The sequence below is a fragment of the Syzygium oleosum genome, unplaced genomic scaffold (genome assembly GCF_021117445.2).
Source record: "Syzygium oleosum isolate NSW1041296 unplaced genomic scaffold, Sole_v2.1 Sole_v2.09, whole genome shotgun sequence".
NCBI classification, from domain to species: domain Eukaryota; kingdom Viridiplantae; phylum Streptophyta; class Magnoliopsida; order Myrtales; family Myrtaceae; genus Syzygium; species Syzygium oleosum.
Genome location: NW_026607493.1, coordinates 9,474,068 through 9,489,462, shown reverse-complemented (window position 1 = coordinate 9,489,462; position 15,395 = coordinate 9,474,068). Strand labels below are relative to the sequence as shown.

General features: G+C 42.7%; 4 protein-coding genes across 7 annotated transcripts; 1 reads left to right on the top strand and 3 right to left on the bottom strand.

The window, feature by feature from the left end:
- The first annotated feature begins 433 nt into the window (after positions 1-433).
- On the top strand, positions 434-1,564 carry LOC115692992 (glutaredoxin-C1-like). The gene is made up of 4 exons (XM_030619982.2): positions 434-612; positions 718-806; positions 946-1,044; positions 1,213-1,564. Exons 1-4 carry the CDS (start codon positions 557-559, stop codon positions 1,305-1,307), a joined length of 339 nt encoding a protein of 112 aa, XP_030475842.2. The 5' UTR covers positions 434-556; the 3' UTR covers positions 1,308-1,564.
- On the bottom strand, positions 1,225-3,615 carry LOC115692980 (uncharacterized). 2 transcript variants are annotated; one of them, XM_030619966.2, is made up of 4 exons: positions 2,983-3,615; positions 2,080-2,518; positions 1,833-1,883; positions 1,225-1,652 (listed from the first exon to the last, which is right to left on the bottom strand). In XM_030619966.2, the coding sequence occupies exons 1-4, from the start codon at positions 3,403-3,405 to the stop codon at positions 1,606-1,608; spliced, it is 960 nt and encodes a 319-aa protein (XP_030475826.2). In that variant the 5' UTR covers positions 3,406-3,615; the 3' UTR covers positions 1,225-1,605. The 2 variants fall into 2 exon arrangements, with proteins under 2 accessions (XP_030475826.2, XP_030475834.2); XM_030619974.2 differs by having other exon boundaries at positions 2,080-2,503; positions 2,983-3,609.
- A 673-nt stretch (positions 3,616-4,288) lies between these two features.
- On the bottom strand, positions 4,289-8,801 carry LOC115662174 (M phase phosphoprotein 10). 2 transcript variants are annotated; one of them, XM_030584357.2, is made up of 13 exons: positions 7,883-8,799; positions 7,587-7,648; positions 7,040-7,163; positions 6,808-6,918; positions 6,561-6,698; positions 5,908-5,976; positions 5,792-5,833; positions 5,600-5,668; positions 5,335-5,406; positions 5,200-5,253; positions 4,967-5,108; positions 4,805-4,864; positions 4,289-4,727 (listed from the first exon to the last, which is right to left on the bottom strand). In XM_030584357.2, the coding sequence occupies exons 1-13, from the start codon at positions 8,600-8,602 to the stop codon at positions 4,714-4,716; spliced, it is 1,677 nt and encodes a 558-aa protein (XP_030440217.1). In that variant the 5' UTR covers positions 8,603-8,799; the 3' UTR covers positions 4,289-4,713. The 2 variants fall into 2 exon arrangements, with proteins under 2 accessions (XP_030440217.1, XP_056170438.1); XM_056314463.1 differs by lacking the exons at positions 4,289-4,727; positions 4,805-4,864; positions 4,967-5,108; positions 5,200-5,253; positions 5,335-5,406 and adding an exon at positions 5,273-5,324 and having other exon boundaries at positions 7,883-8,801.
- A 563-nt stretch (positions 8,802-9,364) lies between these two features.
- Positions 9,365-15,205, bottom strand: LOC115690430 (uncharacterized). Of its 2 annotated transcripts, none has more exons than XM_056314989.1 (9): positions 14,921-15,205; positions 12,026-12,377; positions 11,507-11,540; positions 11,151-11,369; positions 10,976-11,065; positions 10,599-10,664; positions 10,419-10,510; positions 10,286-10,333; positions 9,365-9,866 (listed from the first exon to the last, which is right to left on the bottom strand). In XM_056314989.1, the coding sequence occupies exons 1-9, from the start codon at positions 14,973-14,975 to the stop codon at positions 9,749-9,751; spliced, it is 1,074 nt and encodes a 357-aa protein (XP_056170964.1). In that variant the 5' UTR covers positions 14,976-15,205; the 3' UTR covers positions 9,365-9,748. The 2 variants fall into 2 exon arrangements, with proteins under 2 accessions (XP_056170964.1, XP_030472630.2); XM_030616770.2 differs by lacking the exon at positions 14,921-15,205 and adding an exon at positions 12,963-13,483.
- Positions 15,206-15,395: the final 190 nt, after the last annotated feature.

The window sequence follows — 15,395 nt, the reverse complement described above, 5'->3', positions numbered from 1 at the left end:
AGCAGACCTCTTTTCATTAAATAAAGGACGAAGCTTTTAACCAATATAATCATTTCACGAAAATGTATTAACTAGATTAAAACCATGCATTGTTGAAAATAATCATAAGATCCAAAAATATCAGAAATGTACCAAACCAGAAGTTCTTCAAGCTCACTCAAATAATAATTGGAGACCAGAGGTAAGAACCCGTCCAACAGTCCCAGCGAGTACAAGATCTTATGTATTCACATGGCGTGATCGGTTGATCACGGTAACGTTGCTTGACTTTCCTTTTCCTTCTCTGCGCTACTGTAATGAAACGTTGACACCAGGCATATCCATGCAAATTCCCTTGTTTTAACAAGGGACACCTGGTCGTTTGGCTTTTGGCTCCATTCTCTCTCTCGCTCTCTCTCTCTCTCTCTCTCTCTCTCTCTCTCTCTCTCTCTCTCTCTCTCTCTCTCTCTCTCGCGTATGTCGTCGAGCACAATCGATCTTATCAAATCTGTACATCGTACTGAATCCATAAAAGCCAGGGTTGGCGACGAGTTCATCAATAGACAGAGAGACCCAGATGGCGTTGAACAAGGCTAAGGAGATCGTATCCTCCACTCCGGTAGTCGTCTTTAGGTAGACATTTTCGTTCTTTTTCCTTTTGCAAATGCAACATGCCCGTGTTCCATACATGGTTTCTTGATCTAGATGCTTACTTTGTTTATTTATCTTTGGGTGCAGCAAGACATACTGTGGCTACTGCAACAGGGTGAAGCAGTTGTTCACGCAATATGGTGCTGCGTACAACGCCATTGAACTCGATGAGGAGAGTACGTTTTTTCTTTCCTCGCCATGTTGGATGTTGGTAGAGAATTATTTCGTGTTTATATGGTCTTTTGCTTATTCCCCTGAAGAGTTCTTGATAAAATTGAGGTTTTGAGAAACGTTTCGACACTTGGGCCGTCGCAGGAGACGAGAATGAGATTCAGTCAGCTCTAGCAGAGTGGACGAAGCAGAGGACCGTCCCTAATGTTTTCATCGGCGGTAAACACATCGGCGGCTCCGACGGTTAAGTCTCCTCCTCCTTTCCTTGATCTTAAACACTCTTGAACATGCCCAGATCGGTTCGGTGAATGCATTACAGATAATCATAGTGCTTAATTATGTCTCATAGCATTAAGTCTTTTGATCAGGCTTTGTGTTTTTCTTCTTTTCTTCACTTTGAAATTACTGCAGAGGTTCTTGAGATGCACCAATCGGGAAAATTGAAGCCCCTTCTCATGGATGCTGGAGCAATTGCTAACAACTCAGCTCAGCTTAATATCATCTAGTCAAGTCTCTCACTATTACCACACTGTCCCAGCTGTCACACCATACACAGAGATGAGACTCTTGTTCTTGTTCTTGTTCTTGCTCTTGTTTCTGCATAATGTAATGCGAGATGGAGACTGGTCGCGTTTGAGTTGTATGTCGTGTAGTTCCATGATGATGTAATAAACGGTTATAGACACGTAAAGACCTCTCTTTCAAGCCAAAACAAAAAAGGCAAACAAAAATCTCTCTTCCAAGCAAGCAGGATTGTCAAGAATCCTCATTCATCCTTTACGTACTGCGGGTGAGTACCGATCTTTAGTTCTTGTGGGATGTTATCCAGGCTAATGCACACGTCATGAAACCTACGAGCATAATGAGGTGGTGAATCAGAATTAAGCATCCTCAAGAACAAAAAGGAAAAATTCATTGTAGGTTTTGATCTATGTCTTAACATGTTCAGAGAATCACTGATAAAATACTAAATGTTACCGAACTGACAAAATTCGACTTCGAGGGTAAAGATCAACTACTAAGAGAAGTACCTGCTAAGATGTTCATTGGAGACCATGTTCCTTTATTTGATGATGACCCACCTGCATGATCATCATATCTTGGACCGTCACATAACTAGGACTCTCTATCGTCAAAAATTTGCTGAACTTATCGAGGCGCATAACAGATTAAAACTGCAACTCTTTTGAGGGATTCAGGTAAGGAATTTGCACTGGACAAGGACAGTTTTACGGTTTCTAAATTCATTAACCAAGACTATGACCAAAATGTGATCACCTGAATCGCAATTGGAGGTGGAATTGGAGCCCCCGCACATGCATAATTGCTTGACCCCATCATCGTTATGATCATCTACACCGTCGCTGTACCCGCACGTGCCGCCGGTGGCCTCGCACGCTCCACAAAACTCGTCGCCCCCTTGCACCGAGTAGGTCACGCGTATGCCATACGCCCACTCGTGCGGGCCATTGACCCTCAATGGGGCGAGAGTGTATGCGCTACTATAGCCTTCACACTGAAGCTTGGTCAAGTTGATGGCCTTGATCGCCTCAAACGAGACCGCACAGCACTCCGGCGGGCCTGACCCGAACTTTGACCCGATCTTTCTCCGGCCGACCCAGTCCCATGCTGGGCAGTCGTAGTACTCTTCACAGCCCATCCCCGAGACATTCCGGCACGGCAAGTGGCGGTCAGCAAAGCCCTGAAAGAAGAGAAGCTATTTGTGTATTGATGATAGAATACCACGTACTAAGTACCAACAATGTATAAAGAAACAAATCAATTGAAGAAGCGCGTTTTAAAGTTGTAATGCATAGGTTAATCGAGTTATGGTTAAAGCGTTACCCAACATCCAATTCCAATCAATCCATAATCTATGCTAATGTGAAATCAAATCAAATTATAGTCATATTCTTGGAGTAGTTACATATCTTTAATCACATATCACATTTGGATAAAAAAAGAGTCAAGAGGAAGTCCAATTTTTGTGAAAGAAATACAGTTGGGTACTATAAATTTCAAACAGTGTAATCAATTCCTAAATTGGCGATCAATCACTTTTCAGACTTCACAGCGAATCGAGTATCTCAAGCGCGTGTCAATGTAGTTTCAAAACATGCGTCGTACATCGCGATGCAATTGCAGTAGGATTACAGCCATACCAAATGGAGTCTAAATTACCTGGAAGAGTGGGGAGACCGCGGAGCAGCCGAGGAGCATGAAGACATTGTCGGGGGAGGCAGAGAGGTAGGGGCTGCGCCAGGGCTCGACAGAGAAGCCGTTACCGCGGCGGCCGAGGACGATGGAGTCGCATGTGGACAGGTGGGGGTCGTGGAGGGAGAGGGAACGGTAGGCGTAGTCGATGTCAAGGACACGGTAGGACCCTGAGGAGATGTGGAACATGAGGACGTCGTTGATGCAAAAGAGGAGGTCCCGGAATCCCGGGTGGCCGCAGCCGTGCTGGAGTGAGAAGGGGTAGTCGACGGTGATGTTGCCGCAGTAGGATCGGCACGTCGGGACGTGGAGGGTGGCGGAGTTCAGTGGCATTATTAGGACTGTGAAGAGGAAGATGGTGGCGGTGACCAGCATTTTGAGCTCGGCCATGTTAGTGTGAGAGTTGCAGCAGGGAGCGGGTGAAGAAGGTTGGCGAGGGTGATACTTTGCTTGTGCAGTTGGAGATCACTTTGAAAGAGGACGAGTGAAGTTAAGCTGGGTTGGAGATTTTGGTAATACCGAGGGTTGTGGGTTTGCCTTTTTGCTTTATGGTAGCAGGAAATGAGTGCATCTTCAAATCGCTTTGCTTTGCTTTGCTTTTTCCAGCTGCTTGTTCCTGCTTTTTCGCTTTGCCTCTTACTTTTTTAAGTTTGCAGCAAGATTTTATTGACGACCCTTAATTTAAGTACCCTTGAGTTTGTTTATTTTATGCTTTGGTGCATCAGTGGCCAAGATAAAAATGCCCGAATGCATCCATACTTCTCTTAAACCACGGCAATAATCCAGTCTTATCTGTGTGGTTAATCACACATATCATAAAAAACAAAAGTCAGATGCGTTGAGAATAGAAAACTTTTCTTTGTTGATAGCTTAACATGGTTCATTAACAAAATCTGTGTGTTTAAGTATTGGCTTCTTAACTTTGGCTAAGAGAAGTTTCCTTCCTAACAAATTACACAAGCACTGAGAATCTGCAACGAGGGTGACAAAACCTTATAGTTGAAGACAAGACATACCCTGATCAACCACTTATCACATACCCATGCACACTCTGCTCGGCCTATTTCATAATTATCTTGGCCTCAGCAGATCAGAAGTAAACCATCAGCAGCGACCACTTGTCGACTCATTTGTGAAAAAGAATTTACAAAGTAAAGGAGAGCCCAGGGCAATTCCCAAAAATACTTCCAACTTTGAACTCGTGGGTTGCTAGTGCTAGAAAATGGTTCCTTCCTGGACAGATAAATGCTGATCTTGGATTTAGTAGACTGAGTTCGAGATTCAATAGCAGGTGCTCATAAATTAATGATAAAGCATTCCAACAATTAGCTAAAGACGGCCGGTACAAACAAATTAGTCGATTACGCATCAACATTCTTGAGTTAGGATTTTCCTCCAAAATTTCTCCTTTCAATCAAAAAACTAACATGAAGTAGAGTGGCTTCCATAATCACACTATCTAGCTTTCCCCCAGAGAAGATCTTCCATCTATTTTTAATGTCTCTCTGTACTTCAGGCCAAACCAATCAAAACTTTGTGGACCTTGACATCGAGCTGGGTCAATGAAGCGCTAAAAGAGCCCACCCATTCTCTTCTTCCCCTCTCATTCTCTTGACTCTCGGTACATTACAATTATACCCAACTCTTGTTTGAGAGGAAAACGGAAACCTTTGACATAAAATGGAGCCTCCGCAGTATCTACTCCTCTTTGCCTGCATTTACAGAACAATTCAACGTGAAATTCTAATACCACCGCAATATAGGTCAATGCAAAAATGACAAAGCGTACCTTCACTGCGATTCAGTGACATTTCTCTACCCTTCTTTGGCATCCTTTTTGTTGCCTCAGCTGTAATCAAGTTGACACCAAACAAAAGATAAATCTCAGAGCAAAAGCAAAATGGAGCATTGGAAGAACAAGGACAATTTTGCACCAAAAAACTGCATATACCTTTATGTATCCTTTTCTTCTTAGCTCTCCTCTTCTTCCTCTCTGCCTGTGTTAGCTCTGTTTCATCCTTTATGTCGCCTTTGCCAGCAAATACCTCCTCGGGTGCCAGCATGGCTGCATCAGATACTGCCAATGGTGCAATCTACTCCCAGAAACATGAAGAAATGTAATTAATGATGGTAAACCAAATGCAATCAATTTACATCCTTATTGCCCAAAATAAAATTAGTAACCTCTTCCATGGCAAGAGCAGGGACATTAGATTGTATGGACATGTCTTCAATTATCTGCCAAGTCATCAGAAAATAATTAATAACCAAAAGCTCTAGCAACACCAATAAACTGTTTGATGGTGCTCCTGCACTTACAGGTTTAGGAGCAAAATGAAAGTGAGAAAGAGCATCCAACTTCAAAGACACCTTCTTGAACAGCAAGCTAGCCTGATCAGAATAGAGGTGTAAGACTGAGCATATTATAATTTTGAAGCCATGGGTCAATTAAATTGCATGAAGTTTCAAATGGGGAACATAAAGAACAGAGGTGATCATGAAAGCAGAGGCAACAAGTATTCTGTGTAAGGAACAGGAATATAACGAAAAGGGAGGACATATATGTGAAATTTTGTAAACATACCTCTTTTTTCAGCTCATCAGAAAAAGACAGTGGGGCAGAAGCCAAATTTGTTCTCTGTGCATACTCTTCCTGCAAGAGAGAAAATTCTCAGGTAAGAATCAATGTATTGCATTGAGCAGTCAGAGTCCCCCCAGTTTAGAATGACATGAAGTAGGATATAGATGGGGCAAAAGTAATGAACCGCATGCTAACCTCATATATTTCAGCAAGCCCTCTCTTGCTTTTGTTCTCGTCCTGAAAAGGCAAGAAAATTCAGTTGCATAATGCCCACCGGACCGATTAAACAGTGATAAAAAAACAATTCTTACCAGTTCTTTACGCTCTCTTGGTGCTTTCGTTGGTAGACCAGGAGGCTTTTCCACATCATCAAAATGCCCCTACAGAAGATAATACAATAGCTTCTCGGGGTTAATTTGCTACAAATGTAGAACTTTATGTCCATTAAATGTACAATAATGGAGAGCCAGAGATCTTCAATTAAATCCTAAGGTACAACAAAAAGCTTCAATAGGGTATAGATTACAGTCCATATACCCCAGAACTTAAAGTAGGAAAGAAAATGAAATCCGTACATGTCATATTAAGATGTGAGTGAGCGTGAATTATCAACTAATCTGACAAGAACAGCATATCTTATGAATCATCAGGCAATGTCATACCATACAAGTCACCCTTCCAGAGTGCAGAAGATTTTGTATAGTCTAATTCTTGCACATTTCCAAGCTTTGAGGGAATTAAGTATGCATTTAAATAATGCCACTAATGCAGACTTTTAAAGGGATTTTTGCAAATTATAAGACACGTTATTTTGTCAACTAAAAATGTGTAGCAATTATTTTCTATTTCTTAAAAAAATAACTCTATGTTGGCGGTGCCAGCTTTGTTAAAGAATGCAAGAGTAAAAATTATTCCAGTTTCGCATTCCGTCAGCATAAATAGCAAAGCCAAGCACAAACTTTACCTCAAGAATCCGGTTCCGGATTAACTCTTCAAGAGAAGCCGTAACCTCTTCAGTGATTACAGGTGCAGGCCTAGCATTGTGTTCAAAATCTAAATCCACTTCAAGAGCACTGTTCTTAGGCCTCTTTGCAGCAGTCACCTGTCATCATAACGATTATATAATCCAGATGCAAGTATTGCACGATTTTTCCAAACCAATACAGAATGCCAATTCACCAAAATTAAACGAATAACGGACGAAACATCACCTCTCCTTGCATTGTCCATGTTTTTGGCTCCAAATTGGACTTCTCCATCTGCTCAATTTTGGCTTTAAGGTCCAAGAGTTCCTTCTCGTGGGTAGAAAGATTATGATTTCCCTGAACACAAGCGGATTTAAGTCTTGTGTTATTTCAACTAACACATGAGCATCCAGAAAGCAGTCCATTACACAAGACAAATATATGAATACCTATGCAAATGCACTCAGTCTGTGATTACCTTGTTTCCATCTCTCCCATTTTCTTCTTCTTCTTCATCATCTGTAGAATATCCTAATCCATCACTCGATTTAGGTTTCCTTTGAGTGACTTTCTTCTTTTTAGCTCCGAAAAAGTCTTCATATCTAAATAATCTCATATTACGCAAAAGAGATTTATAAGAAAATGCTGCATAAAAGTTGATTGCCAGCCAAAGAACTCCAAGAAAAAGATATTACATTTGTAAGCATGGGGGAAGTCAGTATTTAAACAGATTAAGCGATCGTGGCATTCATGACTTCAAGAGAAAAAAGAGCCAGATGCAACTTGGATTAGCAGATAGGAAGGAAAGTCTTTTGTGATCTCTTTTACTGCTTGGGAAGAACATGAGGGAATGGGGATGCCCATAAGGTAGTAAGGATGCTCATGCATTTGTTATTGCAACAAAAATGAGAAGACTTACGGTCTTTTAAAGAAACAAAGATGATAAAAATCTGCCTTCTGTTAAATTTTCCATCAACATTATCAACCGTAAAGAAGTGATTGGGAACGTGAAAAAGCATTATTACCTAGCCTTTCCCAGCTTGTCCGTGCCTTCATCGTCCTCATCATCAACATCAAATTCGTCGAGCTGCAAAAGATGTGTTTACTAATATAAATATTCAATCATGAGAAGATGAATCTAAATTACTGACAATGAGTTAAATGAACTCGCATTTCAGGATTTCTACAAAGAACTAAACATTAAGAAAATGCAAGTAAAAATTTCCACAAACACGAAAGCAGAGTCATGATTTTCCAACTCCTCAGACAAAATTTGATTGCTATGCAATCACAACATCAACACCTATCAACCCATTCTCACCTCATCATCATCACCTTCTTCTTCCTCGTCCTCGTCCTCATCATCTTCTTCTTCCTCATCCGAGTCAGTCATCACCGTCTTCTTCTCCTTCTTATTCTTCTTGGTGGCATCTTCCAAACCATATTCTCTAGCCTCGTCTTTCTGCAAATATTCCTCCAATTCCTTAATCTTCAAGAACTTATCCTCAATCCCACCATCATTCGTTTCTTCCTCCCCTTCCTCCTCACTGTCCCCACCCTCAACCCCTCTCTCTTCAACACCTTCCTCTTCATCACTATCACCATCCTCATCAACTTCATCAAACCCATCCACCTCCATGCCCACACCGCCCAAATCACCAACGCCCCCACGCCCACTCCCTTCGACACCCCCGCCTCCCCCGAGGCCCTTCCCTTTCCCCTCCGAACCCTCGCCGTCCCCGAAAAGATTCGAAATTTCATCTGGGTCCTTCTCGAACCGCCTCAGCTCCCGCCGCAAGCTCGACAACAGCGGCTGCGACTGGAGATCGATCTGCTGCCAGATTTGCTCGGCGTCGAACCCGTCGACCAGGAGCTGGTCGAACGGCGACTTGGGGGAGAAGGGTCTTAGGGACGAGAAGAGGTGGAGGGAGGCGGCTCGCGTCTCCTGAGAAAGGGAGGGATTGGGGGCGAGCCATATCGGAGGGTCGGTCGATTTCAGGCGACGCAAGACCTGGAGGCCGGCTTCCTCTGGGTTCACCATCGCTTCCTTTACTCTCTCTTTCTCGCCTCCTTTTCTTGGTCCCTTTTCTCCCAGAAAGTGATGGGAAAGAAGGCGAGAAAATTCTTGGCGAAGGCGCGCGGAGAGTTGGGGGACGAAGACGACGAAGCGTTAGGGGTTTTGGGTTTTAGATGGCGAGGAGGAGGGTGCGAAGAAAGCGAGCGAAGCGGCCCACTATACACGGCAGACGAGAAGAGAAAACCAGATGAAGTTATCACACACTTCGAATCCTCGTATAGTTTAATTGAGAATTTTGTGTTTTTTTTATGTAATCATAGAATGTTTCTAGCATTCAAGCTAAGAGAGCTTTTATTCTCTGTAATTTAAGTTAGATAGGTTAAAAGACGCGAATAATGCTTCTTGAATTGATGATTGAAAACTGAAAACGAGTCAATAGTTTGAAAAACGCTTTCAAAATTGTGTTTCTTCTCATTCCTTTCCAAAATTTAAGAAAGAAGTCATATGTGAGCCGTTGGATCTATTCCTCTTTCGTTCGTTCGAATCTTTTCCTTCCAGGGGTTTCGACTTGGTTCCGATTTGTTTGACATTTGGAAAATGCCGAAGAGTGCTTCTAGGGCACTTCTTATTAAATGTGCTTTGGAAATCAAATGACTTTATCAGAATGGGTAGTTTTTCCATTCTAAAATCTAGCGTTCCATGGGCACTCGTTAACGTGACTTGTGATATAATCGACCAATAGAAATCTCATTCGCCAAGATAGGTACGATGTGAAGGCAACATCTCTAGGAATTAAAATGGTGTCCGGCACATGTTATTTACCTTATATGCTCGTGCCTGTTACAATGAAGTAGAGACAGGATGAACATTGCACGAAAACAAGAGATGAGTGTATGCACAGGAGGAGAAAGAAAAAAACAATTCTTTCTTTTGAATTCTTTCAGACACCTGCAAATTCTAGACCTGTGGCTGTGACATGTTCTCGGGATAAAGAAAGCTATGTTGAACAAATTTTTCCTGCTTATTTTCTACTGCCAAAACTGCATGTACTGAGTAATTCTGCTATCACCTATGTACCATCTCGAAAGAAATTGTCGCTGTAGTCTCCCGCGCCACTAAACTCTGGATAGACTGAAATAGGTTTGCCTCGCGTACAACGATTCATCCATGTCACCTCGAACATTGATACGACTGAGGGAACCATCTTTTCAACAGGCTGTGTTTCAGCTTCACCACCAAAGCGAAAACGCCATAGCATGGGAAGTGCATTAGTGCCACGGAGAAGTACCTTCAAATGCCATAGAGGAGGAGTCAAGACTATTTGCTCGAGAAAGCCAAACCACTAGCAAACCTGCTTTGCATTCTTAACTGCTAACAAATTCTGTCTGGAATATCCAGTGTTGCGTGTAACGGAGTAGGTCATGGCCATAATAGCTTTCTATGTGAATTGAGCCTTACAATCATTTGTAGAATTGACTAAGGCTGTTCGAAACTAGAGACACACATCAGAGTACTGCAAATTTGAAAACAAAGCCGGGTCTCCAACTGAACCATCCAGGTGTCCAAATCCGTCTCAGTTTGCAAGTGTAGTTAGATAGAAAGTAATTCGAGTGGAAAAAATTTAGGGGGAGTTGCATTGTTCATTTCTCATGCTTATTAATTGTTAAAGGACGAGCTATAAAACATGGCGTCATAAGGTCTACATACCATAGAGGAGCATATGGAGATGACAAGTCAAGAAATGGATACGGCCACCTGTTAAGCAGTATGCAATTCAGTGTCATGATAGTATAGATCATGATGAACCGATGATGCAGTAGGAAAAATACAGATCACTTACCAGATGGTGAAGCAAGCATGGACAACCCACTGGAAAATTACGTAAATGGTCGTCCACAAGAAGAAGTACGCGATCCGAAAGAGAGGAAACCGCTGCAAGGGAAGAACTTCAGGAATCAGAACACATGGTACCTGACCTTAAAGGAGAGAGGGAAATAATGCCAGTGAACTATGTGCTTACTAAGCAATTCAAAGCTGTATCTCCAAGAAGTAAAACAACGTTGATGGTATGCATGTTTATGTCCAACTGCAAGTAGAAGGTCAGATAAGTAGGTTAGATCAGTGGCACAAAACAGACAAGTCATTGGGAAGGACTCAAGATTGTTCAAGCAATTTTGTTTTAAATGGATACAAGCTTGAGACTGACTGAATTTCCATCAGACAATTGTGCCAATTATAAGGAAATGCGCTACTGTGCTGAGTTCACATAGAAGAGAGTGGCTGTACATTCTCCCATTTGTATGAAGTGACTATTGGATAATTGTCTATCACGGAATCTTCACCTCAAAAGAATTTGAGTTTATGTGCTAAAGAGCTAAGCAATGTTCTGTTACTTACAAATCTCAGTCTATAGTTGTTTACGGCAAGAAACGGAACAATTATGAACCAGAAGATGCTATCTGTAAGCACAACTGCCCCGGCATTCATCTGTCATGTACAAGGGGAAAACAATGTCAATGTCCTGGTTTCTCATCAAAGCTTAAGAGATCATAATTACATACATAATAGGTACCTGGAAAATTATTTGAAAGGAATAGCCAAAAATGCCTGCAGTTTCGCGAACAGCTTCACTAGGTGGAGCAGAGCTTTTGTTGGTGTTAGCCATGCCAGAAGAATCCCTCAGTCTTGGGGCCGCAAAATTTGCTTTCTCTGAATCTATCTCCGCGTTGTCAAATTCACTTAATTTGTCGCCATACCTGTAACATCCATATGCAGAGAGCAACGAACCAAGCTGGAGGATGCCCACAAAGTAGTCATGTTAGGACATATAAAGAAAATAAGAAGGTAGTGACTAGTGGAAACATAGAAGGAAAGAAGCAAAATGAAGGACTTGATCATAATGGGTCAGCAGAGCTGCATATAACATACCCCGAAATAGACGGTGACTAACGTAGAAGTCCACCTGTTCAGAGAGAAATTTAAATCTGTCAACCACAGAAGAAGTGATGAAAAATTCTAGACCTTGCACGTATCATTTTCAGGTGAGAGCAACTTGCTAAAGGAGGAGATCCATTACTCAGGTGTATATCATTAATAGAAAAAAACCCTACTTCTGCTCGTTATCATCGAGCTAATGTTGGCAACACTTAAAATTAGGAAGCCCGTATCTCCTTACTGTGTCGAACCAATAAAATCCTTTAGAACCCAAAAGCTCCATACTTAAACTTTCTAAGTTATTCCGCGTAATGCAAATGCAGTTTTCCTATGTAGGCCGATCTGCCGTAAATGTAATTGATACTCAATTGCAACAAAATTATATGAACTGCTAAATGACATACTTGCATAGCAAAATATTACCTGAAACCCCGAATCTATATACACTCTAACTGAGATGATAACGGAATGAGAAAAATTAATTACGCAAAAGAGGGGAAACAGAGGACTTACTGAGTGTAATAGTAGTATATGCTTGCGCCATCCATGAAAGCCGTCAGACATAACATTCCTAAGAGCAAGAAGAAGGCAGTGACTCTGAAAGCCAGAAGCCAAGCAGGGTGGACTCCTTTGAGACATGGAGTCCAGGTCTCATCAATATACAAAACACCCGCAGCCTCTCGCATGGTTTCTCGGCCGCCGTTGCCACTACTTCGACTGCAAAAAGCTTCAGACTTCCTCACAAGCATCAATGCAAAACACGAAGATGCCAAGACCCAGATCGCACAGAGCAAGACCCTCCAGTTGAACCAGTAACCCATGGCGGTCGTGTGACCACCCGGCATGGCTGGCTTCCAGGAATTATCTGAGGATCCAGTTAGGAAACCCATTTCGTTATTCTTGATTTCCCGAATATTTGCTTGATTCAGTGACCTTAAAAATGGACGTTTCACCTCCAAATTCTGAATCTCGACAGGGAAATAAAAGTATATAAAAGACGACGAGACGGGGGAGACAAGGAAAAGCACTATTGGCAGCTTAATAAATGCTGGAGAAGAGAATGACCCAACTATGATTTCATTGAAGCAATCATAGCGAACTTTTCAAGTTCTTTTCCTTATTCGCTTTCCAGGATCAAACGTAGGAACAATCCTAATGCAACCTAATGCGGGGTTCACTGATAAGACGGGATTGATATCAAAAGACTGGAACGAGATGGGGGCTCGGAGAGAAGTTCAAAATTCACAAAACTTCTTAGGTGGGCTTTTGTGTCGTGCGGTGAGATTGAAAAAGCGGAAGCTAAATTCTAAGCTAAGGAAAGGATGATAGCTCGCGAGGAAAAGCAAGAAAATGGGGTGATGGATGAGAGGAGAGGAGACGCTACGCGTTGTTGGAGGGGTGGAAGGGCCGTGACACGTGAACTTTGGGCGCAAGCTCCCCTTTTTCTTACCGGTTAAGATCCCGTAAACTATAATATTACACGGCTCTCCAGTCGCGATCTTAAGACAACCATGCAAATATGAAATTCTCCTCCTGTTCCCAACATGCATTCTGCGTCAGCTTTCACATTTTGGAATCTCATGCATTTTTATCTTCCCTCCTTTTCCGAAGTGAAGCCTCGAGAAAGAGAGAGAAGGCAAGAAGAAACAGGGATGGAACGCTAGCAGCCCAAACGCTTTTCATCGGAAGTATGTCTAGCCTTCTTTCTCCGAGGGAGGGAGTGGGTGATCGTAGACCACTGTTAAAAGGCGGTACCTAAGGACGCTATGTGCTGCAAAGGGTGGGGGCAGGAACAAAAATCATGTCTGACCTTCTTCGACAAGTGCCATAATTTGCCAATCATGCACCTAGGACTACATGGGCTTAGGTCGGCTGGTACAGAAGTTGGAAGCAATCTTCTGCTCTCTCTACCCCTAGATTCTCTTGAGGCAGCACCAACTGCGTTGAAACGACGAAGAGCTGTTGGCCCTAATGTCTAGCAATCCTCTGCGATGGACGATTTTCTTGCACTAGTTTTCATCGTGGGCTTGAACTACGGAAGCTTGAGCCTTTAGCTCTCGGCCCAAGCTAAGATGATGCAGCAGTAACGATAGATACGCATAGAATGCATGTTCAATTTGATTGAGGACTTAAAGTTTTCACATATTTTCACCTCCCATTTATCTGGATCGAGTCGGCCCACTCGCCTAGAAGAGCCTAATGTATTAGGGCCGATCTATTTGGTGGGGTCCTTTCGTGAGATCTACGTGATTCGACGGCTTGCATAGATGTAATCAGCTAATATCGTTCAAAGGAGGCATCTATATTTTCTCCTGGGGAGAGAAAGAGAAACTTGGCTTGACCGGGACAAAGGGTATTCCTTAATTCGTGATGACTAATTTTTGACCCCCAAAGACATGCGTCTGTTCAAGAAAAGAATGATCCCACTTTTGAGGCTGAAACTGACGTGAACTTGAAGCATATGCACAAGCCCCACAATTCAAGGGGAGAAACAGTTTGCTTTTGGAAAATTGGGCAACCGAAATTAGTTCGGCTGTCTACATAACGCAGTGGAATCAAATAGGTCACAAAAAATTTCAAGACTAGAGTAGACAGGGACTACACCTGCTATTGCATTTCAATTCCAAACGCCGATATATTTTCAAGGGCACTTGTTAACCATACTCAGTAAGGAATAGTTTGAATTTCAGAATTCTAATTACGCATAACGCAAGCAAATCATCGCATTGAAGAACGGAAAACTTTCTCTGTTTAGTTACTTAACGAGTGGCGGAATGGCACTTACTAACAAGATCCTAGTTTCTATAAAACTCCCCATCTCTCTCTCTCTCTCTCTCTCTCTCTCTCTCTCTCTCTCTCTCTCTCTCTCTCTCTCTCTCTCTCTCTCTCTCTCTCTCTCTCTCTCTCTCTCTCTAGCCATGAAAAAAGCAATCAACCCCAGCATAGAAAATAGCCGTAGTTCAGATGATAAATTCCGTTTGGCTTGACTATTGAAACAGACATTGTTGGAGTGTTGGGTGTACTTATTCTTGCACCTTCAGATGGAAAAACCTTTTCTTCGCTTTTGACTTGGATGGTTTCGTTCGGAAAAACACCAACGAACGGTGCGGAAATCGTTCTTGAACACGGTCGCCAGAGGATGCGAAGAAGTGAATTCAATTCTTACTGGGAAAGAAGAGTTCTTGAAGAAGCTGAGGCTTATTGGCTACCAGTTTCATTGGTACAGTTCGACTCTGGGCATTACTGGGAATCCAAAGTGCAGTTCGTAATGAATGTGGACGGTGGCAAAAGCTTATGACATTACGCGCACTTCACTCTTCACTCGTGCATGATCTCCACATCTAAGCACATCCAAAGGCGACTCGAAAGCACACATGCACGGAGACAGAGACAGAGAGAGAGACTCACCCGTCATGTTGTTCGATCTCTGGTAAAGTCGTTCGTCGCGGCAACTTGAGTTCATCTCATCGATCGACAGAGCAAAGATCGACCGATGAAGAGGCCTCACATCGATCGTTTGCAAAATCCCGAAGCTTGAAGCTCCAAATTATAGGCAAGAATGAGCAGAGACCTTCAGCTGAAATTCGGAGTCCCCATTGCGGGAGAGAGCATCGCTGGAGCGAAAGCGGAGGACAAAGTTCATGTCTTTCCGGGTTGGGGGGAAAATGCAGGGTGAATGACGGGGTTACGTACATTCAGGTCGTTGGGCTCACGCTTTTGGTGATGGGGCTCAGCGTACTTCAATCGCACCAAATCAAAATTTTAGATGCGTGTGATGCAAACACCGGACAGCGTGTCGCATGTTTAATCAGCACAACACCACGCGACGACGACGACACACGTGGAAGAGAGTTGATCGAAAAGGCAATAGATTTGCGAAATT